Source organism: Pinus tabuliformis, chromosome 6 (genome assembly GCF_031772625.1).
Source record: "Pinus tabuliformis cultivar Carrire ecotype Pingquan chromosome 6, CPIR1, whole genome shotgun sequence".
In the NCBI taxonomy this organism is placed as follows: domain Eukaryota; kingdom Viridiplantae; phylum Streptophyta; class Pinopsida; order Pinales; family Pinaceae; genus Pinus; species Pinus tabuliformis.
Genome location: NC_142292.1, coordinates 246131107 through 246155261, shown reverse-complemented (window position 1 = coordinate 246155261; position 24155 = coordinate 246131107). Strand labels below are relative to the sequence as shown.

Here is a 24155-nt window from a genome sequence, read left to right as displayed (position 1 = left end):
GAGCTATATTTCGAGGAATCATGAACATGTTGATGGAAAGGATGAGAACCTTGAAAAATACCTGATTTACGTCGATTGACCCCTCCATGATAGTGAGCCGCACCATATTGAGGCTTCACCAACGTACCCATATAATTCCAACCATTATTTCTTCCACCCGGGCGGCGAGGACAGTGTGCCAGAAGATGGCCAGTTTGATGACAATTAGAACATCGAAATGGTACCCCCTAGTAATCCAGTCGCTGAGTTAATTGAGTCTCCCCCCAATGTAATGCAATGTGATCAGGAAAGCCTCCCCGATACTCCTTCTCAATTAAGATCCAAGCGACGCGTTTATCAAGGGCCCCCAAACACCGAGGATCCACATAAACAAATTTCCCGATAGCATTTCCAATGTCCATCAGGGCCTGCTTTGTCCAGAGCTCAATTGGCAATCTAGGCATTTCACCCAAATGAGCTTATTCTGCGGTGTATTATTAAGAGAGTTAAAACCAATAAACCAGGAATGCAGTTCCAAGAAACTGCGACCATCAATCCACGAAATTGCTTTGATTTTCTGCAAATCATCTTGACTAAGAAAATGAAAACTATACCATCCCCGAAGCAGCCGCACAACAGTCGGCATATACCCCAATAGAGATTTCCACTTCTTATCCACCCAAATTCTCATCTCAGAATCACTCCGCTCCGAAAAATGCCACTGACCAACAAGGGCGCGTTTCTGCAAACTGGTAATATGGTCATTCAATTTCTCAATGTCGAAAACCAGAGCGGGTGGCGGGGAGGTGGCCTTAATAGATCGAACTCTATGCCTGGATCGCCGATCATAACCTGCATGTGTGCCACCCTGCAGATCAAGGGACGCATGATCTTCATCTGGTATGGAACCATCGCCTAGAATACTGTGCCAAGCATCCAGTGACTGAGTGCCGCACCAATGCCCCTCACCAGTAAGTAGATGCACGCGTGACTCAGTGTCCATGGTGGCCTTAATGAAAGCCTCCTGGGCCGATGCGTCCGAGTTGAGTACGTCCATATCCCCCGAACAGGAATAAAACCACAATGATATGACAGGGAAGAATTATCTTTGTTAGAGATAGTGGAGAATGACAGCGGGTAGATAGACACATTAAAGTGGAAAGTACCAGAAATACCCGAACAATATTGAGAATGTCAAAATCCCGGACCTCGAGATAATAAAGCGTACAAGGAATAAAACCCACTTAAAGGAACCGCCAGCATAACAACTTCCAAATCAGGTAAACAGGTGGTAGGCAAAATAAAATAATATAGTGTCAGATATGGGGTGGATAACGAGAACCCCAAATCACATGGAGTGTAGTCCGGATAGCAGGTGTATTAATATGGCATGATCTGAGATTGGATGCAGGTGATACTGCCACCTACCACCCCGGGAGATAATAATATCACCAGGATATACTGGAATCCGGCACCGGAAAAACGTTGAAAAACCAGACCTGAGTTCCAGAGAAAATAATGGATATGGTGTAACAGGTGGAAAAGCTGAAGTTTTGCTCAAACATCAAATAGAAGGAAGAAAGGGGACTAAAAACTGTCACAGCAGCAACAGCAATAGCATCCCATACATGGCAGCCAGATATTGCATTTACAAAAACCAAAATATTTACAAGGCCTGGAGATGATGAAAGAGTTAAACCACTTGCGACAGAGCAAGGGAAAACTATATGAATACAGACAAGAGTGCTCCCTGAAAGTGGTTGGCTGACAGCTATGAATGTAAGCTTCAGTACCTGAATGCTTTCGAGCGCCTAGACGGTGGAGTAAAATGAGCAGCGAATATACGTTAAAGGATGTAAATGGCTATGACAATTAACATCAGAATATGAAACAATTCTGACCATATAAAACTGAAACAGAACCTAAGATGCATACCCGAATAACAGTGCCAAGAATCAGAGCAAAAGGGTAGTGCGTGTCAAACCAACATATGTCCACACATAAAACAGATACATTCCAAACATATAAGAGCCATGATAGACCTTATGAGTTCAAACCTGTGGAATGATGTTCTCGTCTCTGGACATGGTTTCCCTGTGCCCTTCTTTCTTCCTCCTTCGGTCATCACAGTGAAATGCTAGCATTCACCTTCGAGTTTCCAAGTCTTCTCAGTTCATTCCTGTATCGGTTCTCATAATCATAAAAGAGCCTTGTGCAAGAACCTCTAAACAATGTGTTCAATAACCAGCGTCTGAGATTCAAACAAAGATATTATGCCCGTCATGACTTTTAAGTCACCAATGTCTATTGCTGCGTGGCCACAGTTTTTGAAAAATTATCAAATTTTCGCCACCAACCAAACCTGCTTTATTCATGCCACGTAGTTTCTTTTCTTCATCTGTAGGAGTATGCCATTGCTCTGTTCTCTCTTTTTTCTATCTAGGATGTTGCAGAACCTCCTTGACAGGTAGGGAGCTCCTGACCATAAAGGGCCTGAAATTGCCAAAAATCAATTGAATCATCGCTGTTTCTCATGCTGAAAAGTTGCAAAAAAATAAAAAATCAATTGAAATTATAGATGGTGTCATTCTTAAATTTTCAGGGTTATATGAATTGAGAGTGTTCATCCCTCTTAGCTATTTAGATCGGTTCACACTCAAAATATAAGCTGCGAGTGTACTTAGTGAATAAACATGGATATTTGTACATCGGTAGTATTGAATAACTTTAGTTCACGTCTTGAACGTTTATAGCTAGGTTACACTATTCTTGCTGATTAATATAGCAATTTAGGATTATAAACTACATCAAACTCAAAATACCAAAGACTCGGAAGGTTGATGTTAGTTGAAACAATCCAGTTCATTCACATGTAAAATAAGTAGTGGTGACCATCTTAAAAAATGCAGAGGCACCTAAGTAGTACCCAATTTTGGGGGCAATAGTAGACACTGAGTTGAAACATGGAGTTAAAAAAGGAGATTGAATCTCAGAGTTTATGAAACTGCTGTTGGGTTGTGCATTTATAGATATGCAAATTGCTTTAACAAACTCATACAGTGGAATGAAGTTGCAAGTCAAATTTGTGAAACATACTAGGGCACTAGATATATTCATGTATAGTTAGCCAAGGGTTATTTTAATGTCACGTAAACATAATCTATGCATATCTGAACATGGACCTAGGGGTGTAAGCAAATTTAGAAGGATTGAATGCATGATCACTTATAGCCTTCTAGGGGTTTAAGGGATAAAATATTTTAAGTTTAAAAAATTAATTAATTATATTGTATTTCAATTTTTGATAATTTCCTCTAGTTTTTATTTTTCATTTTGCAGTTTAATCTTCTGTATTTTTGAATATATACTATTGCTATTCCCAACTTGTTTCTTGCAAATCTGGGCTAAGCTTTTTAGCTATACTGGATAGTTATACCCATGTTCTGGAAACTTGTGCAACATAGGTATTATTCTAAACGATGCATGGAATTTATTATTTATTGCAATTCCAGGCAAAGCTTTTAGCCATACTGGATACTTGTACCCTTGTACCCACATTCTGGAAACTTGCGCAACATAGGGATTATTTTAACTGCTTCATGGAATTCATCCTTTATTAACAGCTGAATCTATTTCATTTCTCACTACTCATTTTCCTTTAATTTTTACAGGAAAAAACTGTCAGGCAAAATTATTCTACAGCCAGTATGGTCAGTGAAAAAATAAAATAATAAATAATAGCTGAGATAATATCTTAATTGCAAAATGAAAGTGCACTTTACAACCTGATATGGTTGAGATATGTAAAATAAAGTGATCCTAATAAACTACAACAAAAGAAAATTTGATCTTCGTAATGTAGAAGTGGGAGAAACTGACAATGATAATAAAAAAGAATACCAAAAAGACATGGCATAAAATAAACTAGGATAGATCTATGTTATTTTTGATCTTTTAAGCACATGAAAATTTACTATTTTATTTATTTTTGATCCTTTTGGGTATTTAATATATCTGGGATTAAGATCAGTGTTACACTTATCGTGATATTATCAGAATTATTGTGATAATATCGCCAAAACCAACTTCGGCAATAATATCGGCAGTAATTATCGTGATAATTTGCCTTTTTGAAATTATTGCAATAATTTCAATTTATCGTGATAATTTCGAAATTAGCAACCTCTCTCTCAATTTCAACTTATCAACAGATTTTTTTCTTTTAAACCTAATTTTGTAAAAGTGAGTTAGGGGATTGAGCTGTGAGGGTACCCTGACTATTTCCATCAAGCAAACAAGGGGAATCTATCGTTTTCATTTTCTTTTATCTTTCATTTTCATGCTTTTACTTAAATTTTTAACATTGCCATTAAATGACTCGAGATGTTTGAGAGTGGTTCGTACCTCATTGGATTTCATATGGAGAAAGTAGAATTTTTGTTCCAAGTCAAAATCCGTCAGACTTAACAGCTTTTAGGATTTCATGATTAGCGGGATGGCAATGTTTCTACTATATTCTATGATGTACGAGGGTATGGAATTAACATTTACTCGAGATACCAAACCCTCTATATACCTTTATGTTTCACTGTTGAGGTCCTCCTTCATTACCCTAATAAAAATGTACACTTCACTCAAGCGAAATTGTTGATTAGGATGTTAAGCTTTTTCTATCTTATTTTAGTGCTTAAGACAGTGATATTGTTGAGGAAGATCTCAATATAGGCAATGATTTTGATGTTATGTAGCTATTTATTGTAGCATGATTTTCTTTGGATTTCGCAGGCCATTTAGAACCTCTCCATTGATCTATTTGATTTCAAGATGGATTGCACTTGGTGATATTTTGGTTATATGCACCATTGCTATATACATGAGAAATTTTGCATATTTGTGTATAATAATTTGGATTGATATAGATGCACATGAATTATATATTCTTTTCAAAATTTGAATATTTTATATATTTTTTGGTTGACCAATCTTTTGGATCGGTTCTGGTAACATTGCTAAGGATGCTGTGGACCATTTTCCATCGAGCAAACAAGGGGAAATCCGTTGTTTTCATTGCCATGATTCATCTCATGAGATACATTTATTTTTGTTTTGATATGATTTTGTATCATTAGATATTATGATTAAGGACAAATATCATATTTCAATATCGATACTGACGTATCACTTGACATATTATACATCTTATATATCGATCTTATTTTCATACTTATGTAGCAATGTGTTTGTTTGATGTTGATGCAGTTTTAGAAATTAAAATGATTTTTTTTTGTATTTTTCTAAATTTCCTGATAATTTCTGATATTTTCCCCGATATTTACCAATAATCTAAATTTTGGAACCGGCGATAAATTGCCAGTAACGATAAAATGTAACATTGGCTAAGATGGATGTATGCTGGTGCATAATATTTGATGAAGACTTTAAATCAAATATAATTACAGGAACCCAAATGTTTGTTCCTTTAAAAAAATGTAAAGGTGAGTTGGTATACTTATTTCTTTTGTCAATGTTCATCGTTTTTGTTAGTCTTCACACTGTTCCATCACACCGAAGCTTCATATGTATTCAATTATTTCTGGAAGAAGGTTTAAAATTTGAAACCTTGTCTCGACAATGGTACTAAGTATTCTGCCTTATTATGTGAATAATATGTTCTATGATTAATTTCAAAAACATTCTCATGACAGAGCAAGTCTTATTGTGCAGGAAAGTGATTTAGCTGAATTGGAAAGAACAGTACAACCAACTTGGTCAGGACTAGTTGAGCCTTTAGAGAAAATTGTGGATCGTCTCTCCGTTGTATGGGGAGTTGTAAACCATCTTAAATCTGTCAAAGATTCTGAAGATATTCGTTCAGCTATTGAGGAAGTGCAGGTATGGTTTTACTCAAGATGTGTTGGGCATGAAATATTATGATTGGTATTACTCAGTTGAAAATTTCTTGAGCAATATACTCGAAGTGTTAACTCTTGAAATCTCAAGGTAAAGATTGTGAACTATTGTACTTTATGATCAACTCGTTGCTGATAATAGAATGCAAATTTGGATCTCTAGATAATATCACTTCAAGATTTTATGAGCCCATTACCCATTTAACTTTATTTTGTCTAAAATTGTGATTGTCAAACATTAAGGCTAATAATGGAAAGCATGAAAGAATTGGTGCAGTGATATGGCATCTATTTCCTTTAACTGTTTGGAGTGTCCAAGAAAGTAAAATGATGAAAGCTCTTACTTATATACTATTATACTTGAAGTTTCAAAAATTGAATTACCAGAGAGGCCAAATGAGCCCAAAAGTAAAAGTAAAACTATGCATGAAAAATATCGACTAAGAGTCCTACTATGTTAAAATGTACATTTGAATTATACAAAAGAAGTTTCTAGTATAAGTTTTCAAGTATGAGTTGAGAATATAGGGAATGCTGGTCTTGCATTGTGGTAAATGTTGTCAAAAATATTTGTTTAGAGTGTTGGTTTAAAGATTTTTTTTACTTGGAATGAAAGCACAGGAAACTCTGAAGTAGTTCCCCACATTTCGTGGATGGTAAAAGCATTGGCCCTGATTACGGGGCCTCGTCCCAAGGGAATCGAAGAGACTCGAACCCATGATCAGCAACAACTAGCAACAATGTCAAAGAACTTCACGTTTAGCTCTAGACCACTTGAGCTAACCCTTGGTGCTAGCTAGTTCTGAGATATACTGAAGTACCCTAGTATATTTTCTTGAAAAAGGAAAGAACATATGTTAGTGTGTATAGAATATAGATTAGTAAAAAGTGCTTGAGCAGGGACTGGGAACTTTTATTAAAGAATGTGGTTGGTTTATAATTATCTTAGGTACCCTGTGTTAGCTGCAATGTTACTTGGGAGCGGGAGCGGGAGCGGAAGCGGGAGCGGGAGCGGAAGCGGGAGCGGGAGCGACCATTTTCAGAAGCTCCCGGTTTGGGAGCGAATCCGGGAGCGATTTATTAAAAATATATATATTTTTTATATTTTTTAATTTTTGATACATATATGTCAACAAAAACATGTAGAATGATGAAATAGACATAAAAAACATAAAAAAACATAAATTGATCATTGAACCATATCACATCAATCATCTAGAAATTATAATCGTCATCAACCATGTCCACAAGTTAGTAAAATACATATTACAACTGCAACATATTGAGTCTTATAAATCATGATTCATCAAATTCAATATTAAAGTTTCAACTTCAAGCTTTCAGAATTGAAAATTCAATAACATTTATCATCATTGAAGAATCGAAGATATTTCTAAGTCCTAACTTCTAACTGTTAACATGATATGAAATGTTAAAAGTTTATAAAATGAAACATGAATAATGAGATGAAATGAAACAACTTTAGTCTTTCACAAAGCATCATATTCATAATTCACAATCATTACCAATGAGTTATAATTGCCAAGGCCCAACTTCAAACTTCAAATTTTCATTGTCACAGTGATATAATGTTTACAAAAAATATCATAATGTCATAATGATATGAAAGAGTCAAGAGTCAAGAGTCAAGGACTCAAAACTCAACAGTTATGAAAACTAAAGTCTAATAGAAACTAAAAAAGACAAGTAAACTGTAAATCTACAAGTGGCCCTTGCCACGAGAGTCTCCAGGAGTATAAGCAGGTCGTGGTGGTCTTCTAGGAGTCTCCCGCACAGACCGACGACCAGAACTAGAACCTCCACGCGAGGGTGTCGATGGAGGTGGCGACAGCAATGGAACAAGACTCGGGCCTCGAGCACTGCTACTGGATGGTGGAGGTGGAGGTGGCATGGCTGCTGCAGTTGCTTCATTTTCATCCCGTACAAGCTCCTCTTCTAGTTCTTCAATATGTACAATGCCATCCTCCAAATTGTCGTCCTCAGGGTGATTGTCCCAAATTTTATATGTGGGATCTTCATTAGCCCGATCACAGTAATGGCTCAACAACCTCAAGTTGTGGTGCACATAAACCAAGCTTTCTGCTCGGTTTTCGTTGAGTCTGTTTCTTTTCACATTATGTATATAACTGTAGGTGCTCCAACACCTCTCTGCAGAAGAAGAATTTACAACCTGTGAAAGAACTTTTTTTGCCAATTTTGGCAAAAGTCCGTGGCCGCCATATGTTTCCCACCATGTGAGAGAATCAAATTTATCTTTGTCGTCCATTGCATGGAAGTTACCATACAAACCACTGCCACTGAAGTATCTGCCTATTTCAAGGCGCACAGCTGCACATTCCTCCCTGTCAGGCATCAACTTTTCTAATGCTTCCAGATATCCTCTAGTTACCTCTTGATCTAAATGGGGTTTGGTCCTAACACCACCCCCTGCTGCAGGTTTGCCCAACCAAGATTCTGAGTAGTATTTTGGCGTAAGGATATACGCCAAGCAATGTAGTGGAAGGTTAAGCCTATTCCACCGTTCACACACACAATCATGAATCAGTTTGTACAAGTTGGGATCTTTATTATGAACAATGTCTTTTATTTCCCCCAACATGGTATCCATTTGCTCATACACCTCGCCAATCACTGGTTTGTCTGTATTTGCAAACCGAATCATGTTATAAATTGGCTTGGTGAAATCCAATACCTGCCTCACAGTTGACCAAAACTGCCCATCAAGAGCGGCCTCCTCCACCGTTTCAAAACCTGCCATGTCAGCTACATTTGTAGCCCTTTCCTTTAACACCTGCCAATGTGGACTTGATACCATGCTAGCTAATGCCTCTCTTACCTTCAAAAGGCGCCTGAAGGTGAGGTAATAGCTACCAAATCTAGTCCTCGCAATCTTCAGCAACTCCAATCTCGAGTGACTGCGGAAAAGGCCATGGGTATTGCTATGATTTGTAATAAATTTTATCATTTTTTTTCCTTTCTTGTACAAATCACCAATCCATTGGTATTGTTCATTTTTGTTTTTGACAATATCATGCAACAGAAGGTTCAATGTGTGAACCAAACATCCAGACCAAAATATGTTCGGGTATTTATCCTCAATAATTGCTCCCGCTGCCTTACAATTAGGAGCATTATCAGTGATGACTTGGATGACATTGTATGGGCCAATACGCTCAATTGTTTCAAGTAATGCTTCTGCAATGTTGATAGCGGTCTTGAACTTGTCTGAGTAATCATGTGCAGCTAGAAAGATGGGACCACTAACAGACACAGCAAGAACACTTATCAATGGCTTGCCTTTTACATTTGTCCATCCATCAGATACAATGGACACCCCATTGTCAGTCCAAGAACTTGTCATTTTATTCAAAGAATGTGATATTTTTGCTTTTTCATGATCAAGGCCAACAGTTCTTGCCTTGTCATACCCAGGGCTCTTGTATCCTTTAGGGGCATCATTTATGGCAGAAACCATTTCGTGCCAATAAGGTGAGCGTAGAACATTGAATGGTATCCCACATGCATAGAGGAACCTGTAAACTTTTGAATCCACATCATTCCTACACCCCTCATCAAGGAAATCTGATATGGTTCTACGCCTTAAAGATGATGACCCTGTGCCTCCATGTCCATATCCACTGCCTTGGGAGGATGCTGAAGGAGTTCTTTGTGATTGTGAGCTTGGTTCAAAGAAACCCCTTGATCTTTTTGTTCTGTATTGGGCGTCCTCCTCTTCCTTTATGTATTTGGCTCTATCTGTTGTTGACACCGCTGCACAAGTTTTGATTCCTATTTGTTTCTCTCCATCCCATGGCCTTTTCCCGCAGAGGTATCTTCTAGCACGGGTGTATGAGCCTGTGTAATCAGTGTTGCAATGGGGGCAATGAAATTTAGTGGTTCCACCCCCTCTCCCTGTTTCAGCCCTGTGAACATATTTCCACAATGGAGTTTGGTCTTGTTTAGTTTTTTGAGGGTCATGTTCACCCTCCTCCACCTCCTCCTCACTGGGTTTTCACCCATTTGACTTCCTCCGGCTTCTTCATCCACCTCTTCAGTTTCAGGCCCCCTCTGTTTCCTACTCTCCACCACCATAATAACCATAAAAGGGACCAGGAAGAGGAAAATGCCAATAAATATCCCCAGGTCCATGGTGTTTGATGTTTGTAGGGTTTGAGTCTTGAATCTGCAAATTAATTTAGTTTATTGGGATTAATTCATTTAAATTAATTTAATTTAAATACATGATCTTTAAACTCAAACAACTAAATTAAACTAACCAAATTAACTACCTAACCAGCTAAGCTAACTAAATGATTAAGTTACTTACCTCTGCAGGCTTGCTCCTCGCTCCTTGGCACTTGCTCCTCGCTCCTCAGCTCTGGCTCCTTGCTCCTCAGCTCTTGCTCCTTGCTCCTTTGCTCTTGCTCCAGCTCTCAATCTCTTGCTCAATGAAGTTGAAATGAAATTTTTTTGGCCCATTGGGCTTATAAAATAAAAAAAATTTTCTAAATTTTTTTGAAATTTCGGGTCCGGCGGATTTTTTTCCGCCGAACCGCTCCCGGCCCGGCTGAAATCGCTCCCGGGCATTAAAAAACGCTCTGGGAGCGCGGGAGCGATCGCTCCCTGAGTCGCTCCCTAACAGACCAGGGAGCGTAAATTTTTTTACAGGAGCGCGCTCCCGAAAATCGCTCCCGTCCGGGAGCGATTTTGGGAGCGCGCTCCCGAATCGCTCCCGAGCCGCTCCCGCCCGGAGCGCGCTTCGGGAGCGGGTTCGAAGGGGGGGGGCGCTCCCCCGCAACACTGGTTTCTCTCCATCCCATGGCCTTTTCCCGCAGAGGTGTCTTCTAGCACGGGTGTATGTGCCTGTGTAATCAGTGTTGCAATGGGGGCAATGAAATTTAGTAGTTCCACCCCCTCTCCCTGTTTCAGCCCTGTGAACATATTTCCACAATGGAGTTTGGTCTTGTTTAGTTTTTTGAGGGTCATGTTCACCCTCCTCCACCTCCTCCTCACTGGGGTTTTCACCCATTTGACTTCCTCCGGCTTCTTCATCCACCTCTTCAGTTTCAGGCCCCCTCTGTTTCCTACTCTCCACCACCATAATAACCATAAAAGGGACCAGGAAGAGGAAAATGCCAATAAATATCCCCAGGTCCATGGTGTTTGATGTTTGTAGGGTTTGAGTCTTGAATCTGCAAATTAATTTAGTTTATTGGGATTAATTCATTTAATTTATTAATTTAATTTAAATACATGATCTTTAAACTCAAACAGCTAAATTAAACTAACCAAATTAACTACCTAACCAGCTAAACTAACTAAATGATTAAGTTACTTACCTCTGCAGGCTTGCTCCTCGCTCCTTGGCACTTGCTCCTCGCTCCTCAGCTTTGGCTCCTTGCTCCTCAGCTCTTGCTTTGCTCTTGCTCCAGCTCTCAATCTCTTGCTCAATGAAGTTGAAATGAAATTTTTTTGGCCCATTGGGCTTATAAAATAAAAAAAATTTTCTAAATTTTTTTGAAATTTCGGGTCCGGCGGATTTTTTTTCCGCCGAACCGCTCCCGGAGCGTTTTTTAATGCCCGGGAGCGATCGCTCCCCGATCGCTCCCGGGCATTAAAAAATGCTCCGGGAGCGCGGGAGGGATCGGAGTCGCTCCCTAACAGACCAGGGAGCGTAAATTTTTTTACGGGAGCGCGCTCCCGAACCGCTCCCGCCCGGAGCGCGCTTCGGGAGCGGGTTCGAAGGGGGGGGGGGGCTCCCCCGCAACACTGGTTAGCTGTCTTTACTTTTTAATGTTTGCTGTAACAAAACTTGGTTTATAGGGGATTTCTTTTTGGGATAACCTAGTTTTTGAAATACACATCCCATGTGGGACTTCCCCTCATTCTAGGTATGGTACCCAGGGTAACCCAGATTCTGCAGAAGCTTGAGGGTTTGTCAACATGGTGCTCAAGGCTGTCACGACAATATACCTATTAAGAGCTCAACAGGTAACTTGTGAGAATTGAATCTGGGTGGGCAGAATAACACTCCTCTCAACCAGCTTGGCTAGATCCAATTGACTTTTGGGAGAACTGAGTTGTACACTCATGCTCGTCATTTTGTGTCCTGATGCTCATTTTTCATTTCATTTTGTCTTATTTTAGGGGGTTTTTGCCATTTGGCACCCCTATGTTTTGGTTTTGCTATTATTGAACTATTTTGGTCTTTAATGGATAGTAATAAAAATCAATTTCAATTTCTCTTAGGTCATTCTCATGACATGTATTTAGTTGACCAGGTTTTCATTTAATTGTAATTCATTGACAATAAAAATGTTGTGTTTGTGTTAGCATGCAATACAACCCTACTCAATCAAGTCAATGCAGGGGTAATGGATGGTCACGTTATCAAGGAAGGTGTGATAGCCAACTCCCAAGTCTTTTTGATGATGGCCTAGCTCCACGTGTCAATGGCATGTGTTGATCTCTATCTCTCTCATACCAAGTAGCTAAAGTTTAAAGTTTAAACATGACTGCGCAACTCGGATTAAGAGCACAATCACACAATAACTATCTTTAATGCCTTGAAGCTGCTAGAATAGTGGATAGATTCTAAGATTTATGTAATTGTCGGGTTTGAGTTCCTCCCTCACATCCTCGTTGCACTTTTGGTTACTCCTGCGTGTCAAACATAATTAACACGGGAATACTACAACAAACTTGAGGTCTAGAGTCCCACCTAGAGGTGTTTTCCTAGCTTGTTAAGTTGTCCCAAAATCCCAAAAGAAACAAGAACACCTGACCCTTGAAACCAATTTGGCCCACTCCAAGAAGGACAACTGGATTTGAACCTATATTTAAAGGTAAAGTAAAAGAGGAGAATTCTAAGGGCACTTGAATCAATGTAACTATCAGGATTACCTCGTTTTCCCCCTTATTTCCTGCTATGAAAGCATAGAATCCTTGCTCCTCCTACCGCTCGATTACATTGGCCCGTTTCTTTCTAGATTGATTTTTGAAATAAGACCGTTGGTTGTGTTTTTCATCCTGTGACTATTTCCTACAAAACTTACTCTTATGGACTATCTGACCACAATAAAAAGATCTGGTAAAATTTCCAGGTCTTTGAGTACCCAAGGCTGAAGATTTGCTGCCATCATTCCTTCTTTCCGCTTCTCATTTTTCTCTCGCCTTCAAATTTTGCTGTAAGCACCATATTTGATGCTCCTTTCCCACTACTATTGTGAAACTGTTTTTTCCACCAATCTTTCCGCAACAGTTTGGTCCTCAACTGTTCAAAATTCAAATGTTATGTCAGTATCTTCAGAAACGATATATAGGGTTTCAAAAAGTCCCATATGATGGTTGTATGATTTTAAAATAATTATGACCAAATATTCTCTTTCAACCGCCCTATCTATCACTTTCAGTTGATCGCTCATATCTTTCATATTTAACATATGCTCCTGAAGGGAATCACGTTCTTCCAACTTCAGTGAAAATAATAAACTCTTTAAGAAGAGAGCCCTATCACGCATATTCTTTAATTGTTGCCAGATTTTGAACGCATCATCTTGTACTTGTACCTCTGGTAGCATTTCCTTGATAACTGACCACTTGATAAACATTACTGCTTCTTGTTTATTCCCATTATACTTCGGCTTCCGCATTCATTTCAGTCCATAATTCCTGGCCTGTGACCATTTTATCTAGACAACTATACTGTAATATGGCAAGCATTTATTGTTTTGAGGCACTAAATTTCCCCCTTAAATCATGGGATCCTTATCAAATAATATTTGAAAGATTTCCGATTCTAGCAAGCACCAAGAAAATTAGAAAGTTTTTATGAGAAGAATTACATTAGTAATGATTGGTTCTGTTACTCACCTGCATCTCGTGATGCTATGAGATGATTAGCTAAAATATGACGTATTTAGTAGACTAGTGTTTTACATAGCGTCTGAATTCATGTGAATGTCATTTGGATCTAAATGTGACCGGTCAATGTGAGTTACGTATTACTCATAAGAGATCAACAAAACTAACAGTGACGTGGGAGTTGCTGAAAGCTGTGAGCAGGGCCTGAAATGTTCTGATGTGAAACTTGTGTTTCATGATGGTAATAGTCTAATAGATGATGGATTAATGACCAATGACATATTATTATTATTATTTAATTTTAAGGTCACGGCCAAATCAGCACACAAATTGGTGTATGAGACCCCCTTGTTTGTGAGACAAGGGACCCATCTCCGTGTAGTTATTTGAATACTAAGTCTACAAAGGCATACATACTCTACCCCTCTGGTTTTGAACCTGTGACCTCCATGCTCTTAACCATCATGTATGCTTGTGTCATGATAAGTACGCATGTCTTTTGGTGTGTTTTATCTTGTTATTTGCCATGAATAATATTTAATAAGTGGTTAGTCTTGCATGCGTGATCGTTGATAACCCTATTGTGAGTTGACGCAGTTACATCTTGAAATAGACTTTCTGCCATAAATCCCATTTCCGTTTTGGTCAGATCTTTCTATTAAGCTGTATGCAAACCAACTGGAAGAATGTACACATTTTCACTTTTTGGGGATATAATTGGAACTTGAAGGTGCCTCTGTGAATATATTTCTTGATTCTTTGAAGTGGATCACATTAAAAAGAACTGCGACATGAGCTTTGATAGCTGACATGGTACTGACTATGTCTGATTGGCTTCGGACATAAAAAGTTGATCTCACAAGTTCAAACCTCTATTGCAATATGTTTAGGAAACCACTAATAGGCCTGAGGGGTGTTTGCCTTTCCAATCAATGATTTTGGAAGGAAATAGAGGTTGTCTGAATCAACTAGAAGTATAGAAAATGGGATTTAATTATTTTTATGTTGTAACTTCTGCAATGTTTTTTACCTCAGAAAAAATCATACTTTAATTATGTTCAACAAAACTAAATTCTGTAGTTGTGTTTCCACGCTTCAGAAAAGAATCCCCCCCAGGACTTTCAAAGAGAAGTTCGTATAGTACCCTTCTCCATCATATCCTTCAGACTAGTCCAAAACAGTCAACCATAAAAACCAGTATATCCGTGATATATAATATATTCCGTATTCATCATATGAACCCATCTAGACAAAACTCTAAATGTCAGTAAGGTCTGACTGCCCATCAGAAAAGAAACAAATAAAAAGAAGGATGAAAATATTCGGAATTATGGCCAGCAATTGACTCCTCCTTGTTGTGCCAAAGTCCCAGACCCCTGCATCCAATAGCAATCCAGCCTTGGAGAGTGCATGTGCATCCTTATTCCTTTCTCTTAAAACATGAAAGAAAGAGACGCTGTTAAAAACAGAACAAGCCAGCTTGATCTCTTCAAAGATCGGCCTCAAAATATAATTTTCTAAATTGTAGATCCCCTTCTTCCAGTTCTCAAGAACCAGAGAATTGCTAAAGATTTGAAAGCTGGTGCACTTCTTTCAGTTGTGAGTATAATTAAGTTATTAACAAGTTTAATGCTATGAGGTCAACAATATTTAAGCTCAACAATATTGTTTGAACCTCTTCCCAATCCTGCTAAACTTTAGATCCTGGTCATCAGATAAGTATATGACCTGCTACACCACGTGCTCCACTGGAAGGCAGATTCCCTTGACTTGCACCATCCAAGAAAGCAAATGCACCAATCTTATCAATCTACTTCTCTCGAGTCATTCTAGGAGGTTCTTCCTTTACTGACTGATCAAAAACTTCTAGAATAGACAGACTCTGAACGACACACTGTAGGGGAGAAATATTTCTTTCATCTAAGATCTTAGCATTACGTGCCAGCCATATTCGTCAGACAGCTGACGATGGCAAAGACTTGAAATTTTCAACAAAAGTATTTCTGCACTACTTTTGCAAACCTTTGTCAAATCCCGCTTAAATCTATACACTCCTTTCCAATTCCTTGCTGTTGAAGTTTCTAAGTTTACTTAGTTAGAAACCCTCCATGCACTTTATCTGATTTATTCCTACCTACTTGTTATTTTTCTTAACAAGTTATTTACAATGTAAACACTGAAAATAAACACTAGTGCATGCTCAACATATTACAGATCAGCAACTAAAAGAAACAGAAACAAACACACCATATGACACCATTATTTTTGGACTAATGTCCCCGGAAAAACCCAATGTGGGAAAACCGGTGCAGCTATCTGAGGGTTTTCTTATTAAGCAATATCAGAGTACAATCTGGGTGCCGAAACTGGCCTACCCAACAGAGAATTTCCTTGGCAGTAATACCTCTCAGTTTCTGACAAATCTACTGGCTGAAACCCCGGATAATCCTTCCGTCATCTACCTAGCACCAATATGTCCCAGAAACCCCAGCGTCTGCCCAAATCTGGACTGCGTCAGCCTCTCCTAGCCCAGTGCTGGACATGCGTCAACCTATCTTGGCCTGTGTCAGCCCCTGGAGGCCCCGCGTCAACTCTCTGACCCTCTGCGTCAGCTACGCTGGCCCCTCTAATGCTTTGCGCAACACTTAGCTGCCTCTGCGTGGCCCTGTGTGAGCACTGGTTGCTCATGCGTCACTCTCTCTGGCTGCTCTACTGCTCTCCCGGCACTATCTCTGCCTCTCTGTCTCTCTGTACTCAATGCCCCTCAGCTGCTCTCCAATCACTGATTCTATCTCTTTTAGCAAACCCCGCTCTAGAGAATAGAATGACTGATCACTCAGGTGTATTCTCCAAGTGAACCTCAAGCCTCCTCTTATACTTTTCCTGTTGACATATCAACGGCCGAGATTAAGTCCCTAATCAACGACTAAGATTAGATCTGGCTTGATCCATGTCTCTTGGACCATTCTAACACAGATTCATATTAATACACATTAATATTTTATTTTCCCTAAGTTTAGACTTAGGGACTCCATTAAAAATATTAATTATTTTAATATCTCCTGATCTGTTTAGAATCTGCCCAAACCCTTTCTGGGTATCAAAGATATCATGTGCCCCAACCTCTTCACCAAATTTTGTGGCTAGAGCACATTTGATGCTACCCCAAATGAACACTCCCTCTTAACGAGGACTGTGCTCTAGCAATACTCCTTACTGAGTATTACTTTGATCATTCGACATCGGTACATGTGCTGATGCTAGGCCTTCCTGCCCAACATCCTCTGAGGACTAGAGCACATTTGATGCTACCCCAAATGAACACTCCCTCTTAACGAGGACTGTGCTCTAGCAATACTCCTTACTGAGTATTACTTTGATCATTCGACATCGGTACATGTGCTGATGCTAGGCCTTCCTGCCCAACATCCTCTGCATTGCTGTATCCTGTATTGCTGCCCATGGTTCTACCACTGTAACTGCTGCATCTGTACAACAACTCCCTCTGCATCCGTGCTGCTGCTGGTCCTTTCTCCCAGCATTGCATCCGCACTGCACCTCCTCTCATCATGTTGCATCGTGTTGCCCACTGCTGCACTGCAACTCAGTTACTGAGAAGTAAGTAACTGATCTCCAATCTGACCTCCTTGTTGGACTAGAGACAACCACTGATGCTAAAGCTCCCTCTGCCGCTGACAAGTGTTCCCTCTCTGACCTCTGCGCTGCTGCAACAACTCCCCGCATCTTGCATCGTTGCACACCTCTCTGTGTCATCCTGCACTGGTGCAACATTCCTGTGCCTCTCGCATTGCTGCAGCCTGCCAGCGTTGCGTTGTCTCGGTTCTCCTGCACTGTAGCTCTCTCTGCCGCTCCATCCGCATCCGTCTATACCAGACTCAGCCAGTCTTGCTACTCCTCTTCGGGGCTCCCGTAGCAAGGTCTAATCCAAGAGGCTGGGTACCTCGAGGATCTTGCCCCTCATCACCTGTAGTCCTCATGACTACAACTCGATGTCTCCCCACTTCTTCTCAAGTGGCGGGTGTGCACTCATGGCATAATCATCGTTTGTTCAAACTTCCTTCTTTGCCCGTGCTGGCCTGTCTTAGTCTCGAAAGACTCTCCCTTACTCTTCTTCCTTGGACACTGGGTCGCATAATGACCCAACTCCCCACAGTGGAAGCACTTGATCTTGGAGAGACCTTTCTTCTTCCGCCTCTCTTACTTTCCCTCAGATGTTAGGGCCACATCTTCCTCTTCCTGCTTGACTTTGATCCACTCGCTGCTGCTACCTGTCTTCGACTGTCGTCTAATCTCTTCCTGGCGAAGGGTTGTCCACATCTCATCGTAAGGTGGAAGTGTCCCTATGCCCAATATACTCTGGACAAATACTTCCCAGTCTTCTGAGACAACATTCAGGGCTGTCCTCATCATTAGCTCCCGATCTGGTGTCGCCCCTATAGCAATCAACTGGTCTCGGATCTCATTCAGTCCTACGAGGAAGGTGTCAATCGATTGTCCCTTCTTCATCTGATACGACCTCATCTGATTCTCAAGTAGCATTCTTCTTTGCACAAAAGTATGCTGGTACAGCTTCTTGAGAGCCTCCCACATCTCAAATGTTGTTTCCTTCTCGGCTATGTATCGTACTACATGATCCTTGACCCCGTTAAGGATAATGCTCTTGGCTCTTGCCATCGCCTCCTCGTACTTGCCATTATCATTGGGGTCAACTGGGACAACTATTACCTTCAAGGCGAAGTTCTTGACACGATTCCTGTCAAGTACGGATAAGATTCTGGCCTTCCAGACTGCGAAGTTCGATGCTCCGTCCAGTCTATCTTGGTCTCTTACTCCATGTAGTGCCATGATGCTTCTCTACTTCCCTCCTAGAAGTTCTCTATTCTACTTCTCTGAGTCTCTACATCTCGTTTGGAAGTTCTTTTCTGGACTCCCTCCGAGTCCTGATTTCCCTCCTGGAAATCCTTCTGCCGCTTGTCGAGATGCCCCCTACTCTGATCGTCTTGTGCAACCCCACCACTGATCCGGGTTCCTCAGCTAGAAACTCTCGGTAGCAACTCCTCTGGCCCTGCTCTGTCAGGGATTGTTCTGACTACAGTACCGCATCAAATCCACTATGCAATATTCCTACAGCCTCCTAAACCCCATCAACTGCCTATCTGTGGACTGCGTTAGCCCCTCTCTGCATCATGCTAGCCCTGCGTCACCCCGGATGGGTCTGCGTCACCCTGGATGGGTCTGCGTCAGCCCTGGGAAGCCCTGCATCAGCCCTCTGGCCCTATGCATCAGCAATGCTGGCCTCTTTGAGGCTCTGCGCAGCTCGCGGCTGCCTTTGCGTTGCCCTGTGTGAGCCCTTGCTGGCTCTGCGTCACTCTTCTTGGCTGCTACACTGCTAGAAACAACTTTTGTCACCTCTGGACATCTTTTTTCTGCTGTTATTGCTCTGCTCAGCTGATGCCCTTTAGTCCTCCTGTGATCTGCAATCACGCTCTGATACCATGTTGAAGTTTCTAAGTTTACTTAGTTAGAAACCCTCCATGCACTTTATCTGATTTATTCCTACCTACTTGTTATTTTCCTTAACAAGTTATTTACAATGTAAATACTGAATATAAACACTAGCGCATGCTCATCATATTACAGATCAACAACTAAAAGAAACATAAACAAACACACCATATGACCCCATTATTTTTGGACTAATGTCCATGGAAAAACCCAATGTGGGAAAACCGGTGCAGCTATCTGAGGGTTTTCTTATTAAGCAATATCAGAGTACAATCTGGGTACCGAAACTGTCCTACCCAACAGAGAATTTCCTTGGCAGTAATACCTCTCAGTTTCTGACAAATCTACTGGCTGAAACCCCGGATAATCCTTCCGGCAGCTACTCAGCACCAATCTGCCCCAGAAACCCCAGCGTCTACCCAATCTGGACTGCGTCAGCCTCTCCTAGCCCAGTGCTGGCCCTGCATCAGCCTATCTTGGCCTGCGTCAGTCCCAAGAGGCCCTGCGTCAGCTCTTTGACCCTCTGTGTCAGCTACGCTGGCCCCTCTAGCGCTCTGCGCAACACTTAGCTGCCTCTGCGTGGCCCTGCGTGAGCACTGGTTGCTCCTGCGTCACTCTCTCTCGCTACTCTGTTGCTCTCCCAACATTATCTCTACCTCTTTGTCTCTTTGTACTCAATGCCCCTCAGCTGCTCTCCAATCACTGATTCTATCTCTCTTAACAAACCCCGCTCTAGAGAATAGAATGACTGATCACTCTGGTGTATTCTCCAAGTGACCCTCAAGCCTCCTCGTATACTTTTCCTGTTGACATATCAACGGCCGAGATTAAGTCCCTAATCAACGACTAAAATTAGATCTGGCTTGATCCATGTCTTTTGGAACATTCTAACACAGATTCATATTAATACACATTAATATTTTGTTTTCCCTAAGTTTAGACTTAGGGATTCCATTAAAAATATTAATTATTTTAATATCTCCTAATCTGTTTAGAATCTGCCCAAACCCTTCCTAGGTATTGGAGATCTCATGTGCCCCAACCTCTCCACCAAATTTCGTGGCTAGAGCACATCTGATGCTATCCCAAATCAACACTTGCATGCTTGTATTGTAAAGCGGCAGAACATAAGCAGATGCTCAATAGACACATCATGTTCCTTGCACAAAATACATCTCCTTGGACCATTAAAACCTCTTTTTTGAAGCATATCCCAAGTGAGAATCTTATTCCTTAAAGCTAACAAAACAAAAATGCATGATTTTGAGGGACATTTGGATTTCCAGAGGAGCTTCCACGATCATATGACATGCTGCTTCTTAACTGTAACATTTTAAGGTTTGATATCCATCTTTTGGTATGTCTATTCAACTGGCTGGGTTTATCCCTCAAATAAGTTTGCCATCCTCATCCTTGATCCTCGCATGACTAGCCTGTAAAGCAGAAGTGAATCTCTCCCATTCAATTGCATCCCTATCATCCAAACCCATATTTATAGCTGATTTCCACTGTTGTCTCTAAATAATAGTCATTTCTAGATGAGCTACCTGTCTAAGAAAAAATAACCGCCTCAGTGAAGCTTCTCAGTGAGTCTATCAGATGGGTATGTGAACCAAATTTCACCCTTGAGACAGTCTAAGACCTTCAGCACTTGCAACCCAAGGATCTGAACCAATTCTCACCTTCAGGCTTCAACACAAGACTATGCCCCACTAAAGGAAAGGCTAACACCATTGCTTTCCACTAAGAGAAATATTATTCCATTTTTCACAGGAACCTTTATCCAGTCTTCCATTGAGTCGGGCATTATAAATTTTTGATGAATGACTTGACACCAAAGACCCTTACCTTCAATCAACCTCCAGATGCATTTTGCACTCAGAGCCTTACTGAAAATATAAATATTTTTGATCCACCAGCCAACGTGATCTTTTGGCGTGGTAATCTGATTCTGTCTTACCCACCCTATACCTCTTTTCTCCTTGCAGATGACAGGAAGCTGAAGCACAATCACCTAACTTTTTTCTAAAACCCCCTTAGGGATGAAGGCTAAAGACATCCAGAATACAGGAATAGCCTCGAAAACAGATTTGACTAAAATCAACCTATGTCCATGGGAAAGCCAACAGTCATACCATATAGATAGTTGCTTCTCCACCTTTGCAATGACTAAAACCAAACCTTCTTCCCATAAGTATTTGCCTTGAGATGAAACTCTAAATATTTCAAACCATTCTCTATATCAATCTGCTGGAAAGGAAATATGTGAGAGAAATAAAGAACGTCCTCATCTTCCAATCTTGAAAATGTGAAGATGACTTCTTTACATTAATCAGCAACCTGTAGCTTTAGCTCATTGAGCAAGGGTACACCTCCTTGATCCATCACAGGAGTAATATATCTTCTACAAACAAAAGGTGGGATAGAGAGATATTACTTCCACTTTTAATCCCTAACTTCTATAATGCTTTATTGTTTCTTTCTTTACTTAGCAGCACCAGAAAAGTGTGTTACTATTCCAAATACAATTTCTCATCAAAAGAAGATTTGAACTACCATTGTCATCTATTACTTGAAATGTTTGTTGCAAAACTGTTTTGGTTGTGAAACTTACAGCTATACTTTTCTTAATATGATCTTATCATATCATGATTTTGAAAATTTTGGATGTATCATATTATATGAACTAGAAACTGTTTCCGACAACCCTGAATAAAGTGGTTGATTTCTGTTATCTATATCCTTATATTTGAATTTCGGTCAGAAGCACATACTGATCTCTTTTATTATAATATGCAGCCTGAAAAAGTGACATTTCAACTGAGACTAGGACAAAGCAAACCTATCTTCAACGCATTCAAATCTATTCAGGAAGGTTCTATTTGGGAAACGCTGACTGAAGCCCAAAAGCGGATAGTTGAAGGTACTTATCTGAACTGAACTTGCTGGTTCAAATGTGTTGCTTGTGATTTTTCTTAAATTCTTAGTAACACATGTTATTCTTGTAATATGGAACGTTTTTCCTTATTTAGGTGGCATATTATAAATTATTATTCCTTTTCAAGATGGAAGTAACTCTTTTTTAATTAAAAAATTAAGTTAGTTGAAATATGTCGTTGACTTTCTAGCATGAAATCTGAATGTTTATGGTTTGACTTCATGACATAATTTTAGTGATGAATTTTTCTTTCCCATTGACAAACTGATTCTCAGGAAGGGGTAAAATCTCATTAAAGTTTACTCTTTCTAGTTGACAATCATTTATCAGTTGTTCTCTTGTGCTTGTTTTAGTTGTTCTCTTGAAAGTTTGGAATGCTTCTAGGAATTATGTTTCTTATAAAAATTGGTGGAAGTATGCTATTGAGTTGTGTTAAAATTGGCAACCAGGGCCAAATTCCACTTCAATCTGCTCCTTTGAGGAATATTATTGTGGCATTGAATTCCTCTTTTTGAGAGGACCAAAATCGACCCTAAGATCACCAATTTTGGATAAGGAAAAATATTTATTTACTTAAAAGAAATTCTACAAGTCATGCCCTTATTAAGGTGGAAAAATGAAAATTTGAAATTCAAATTTGCCTCCAAAATGCTTAGGCTGGCTTCACCTCCATAAGGGCAAATTGTTATATATATATATATATAGGTGTCCTCCATTTTCATTTGACACATCCATTTTCTCTTTATTCTCTCTGAAATGGCCGCAGAAGAGGAAGATCTCTAGCGAAGGTATCAAGGGCAAGATTGGGATTTGTTTAGTCTTCTTCATGAGCTGAGTTCCTCAGGCAGGAGGCCAAGGTCAGTATGGAGGAAGTGTCGGTTTATCTATGAATAATTCTGGGCCCATTTATGATCTTTTTCAGGACCAAGTTAGAGCAGAGAGGGAGCCACACTTGGCAAGGGTTATTGGATGGTGTTTTTGGTATATATTTGTATGGGTCTCCTCTCCAACAGTAAGCCGCACTCCTATTAACATGGTTCAGATAAACCGCAGTACTTGTCACAGAAGGCCGAAAGTTTGGTTGTCATCACAGCTAGGCCGTGGTCCTAGTCTCCATGATCAGGTGGACTGGGTTCTTCTAATTGAAGTGCAAAGAATTGTGAAGGAAAGCCGCTGATGAGAACTAAAGGTGAGTAAGTTACATCAGCATGAAGTAAAACCTAACCAGAACTTAGTGTTGAAGAGGCACTTTCCTTGAAGCTTGGACAATGGTACTGATCCTCATATTGGCAAATCTATGATTGTACTCTCTCTTCCTGGCTGAACATTTGATAATAATGATAAGAAGAATTGATCAAGGGTTTTTTCCCTAGTTTGTGCCATATCTTTGTGTTCTTTTGGCTTGGCTTGTCTTCTGCTCTTACATTTAATGTTCTTTCGTTAGTTACTGATGGTTTATGGTCTAATAGAATTGATAATGAAGTGACTAAATAAAGCAGAGAACATGTTAACTCAAATTTTAACATGGTATCAGAGCTGGGATGAGGACAAGCCCAAGCAAGAGAATGGAAGAAAGCAATCACTCTGTCATGCAGATCTTATGAAGTTATCTTCTGAGGCCAGGTGCAGAATGACTACTCTTATGTTGGAGGCTGAATCTCGGAGATCATTTCTGGGCTCAGTTGCAAGCTTCTACTGTGTCGATCCTATTTTATTCTGAGGCATGAACAATCTCCTATGATGGACAGATCAAAAGGCATACCTGGGCTAAATTGTCTTTCTCTTCTGTGTTGATTTGAGTCTATTCTGAGGTATGTTACTCTGAGTTTTGAGGTTTAATCTTTCATCTTTTCGGAAGGCTCTTCATTGGATAAACACTGCAATTCTGTGATTTATCTCGCACAGCTCAAAGGGTTAAT

General features: G+C 40.1%; 1 protein-coding gene across 1 annotated transcript in view; it reads left to right on the top strand.

Annotated features, from left to right (window-relative positions):
• Positions 1 to 24155, top strand: part of LOC149258308 (putative cytosolic oligopeptidase A) — a 324987-nt gene that overhangs the window by 7412 nt on the left and 293420 nt on the right. Inside the window, exons 2-3 of the mRNA XM_089415126.1 lie at positions 5704 to 5871; positions 22098 to 22221. Of these exons, the coding sequence (XP_089271252.1) occupies positions 5704 to 5871; positions 22098 to 22221 (292 nt within the window). The remainder of the gene's footprint in view (positions 1 to 5703; positions 5872 to 22097; positions 22222 to 24155) is intronic.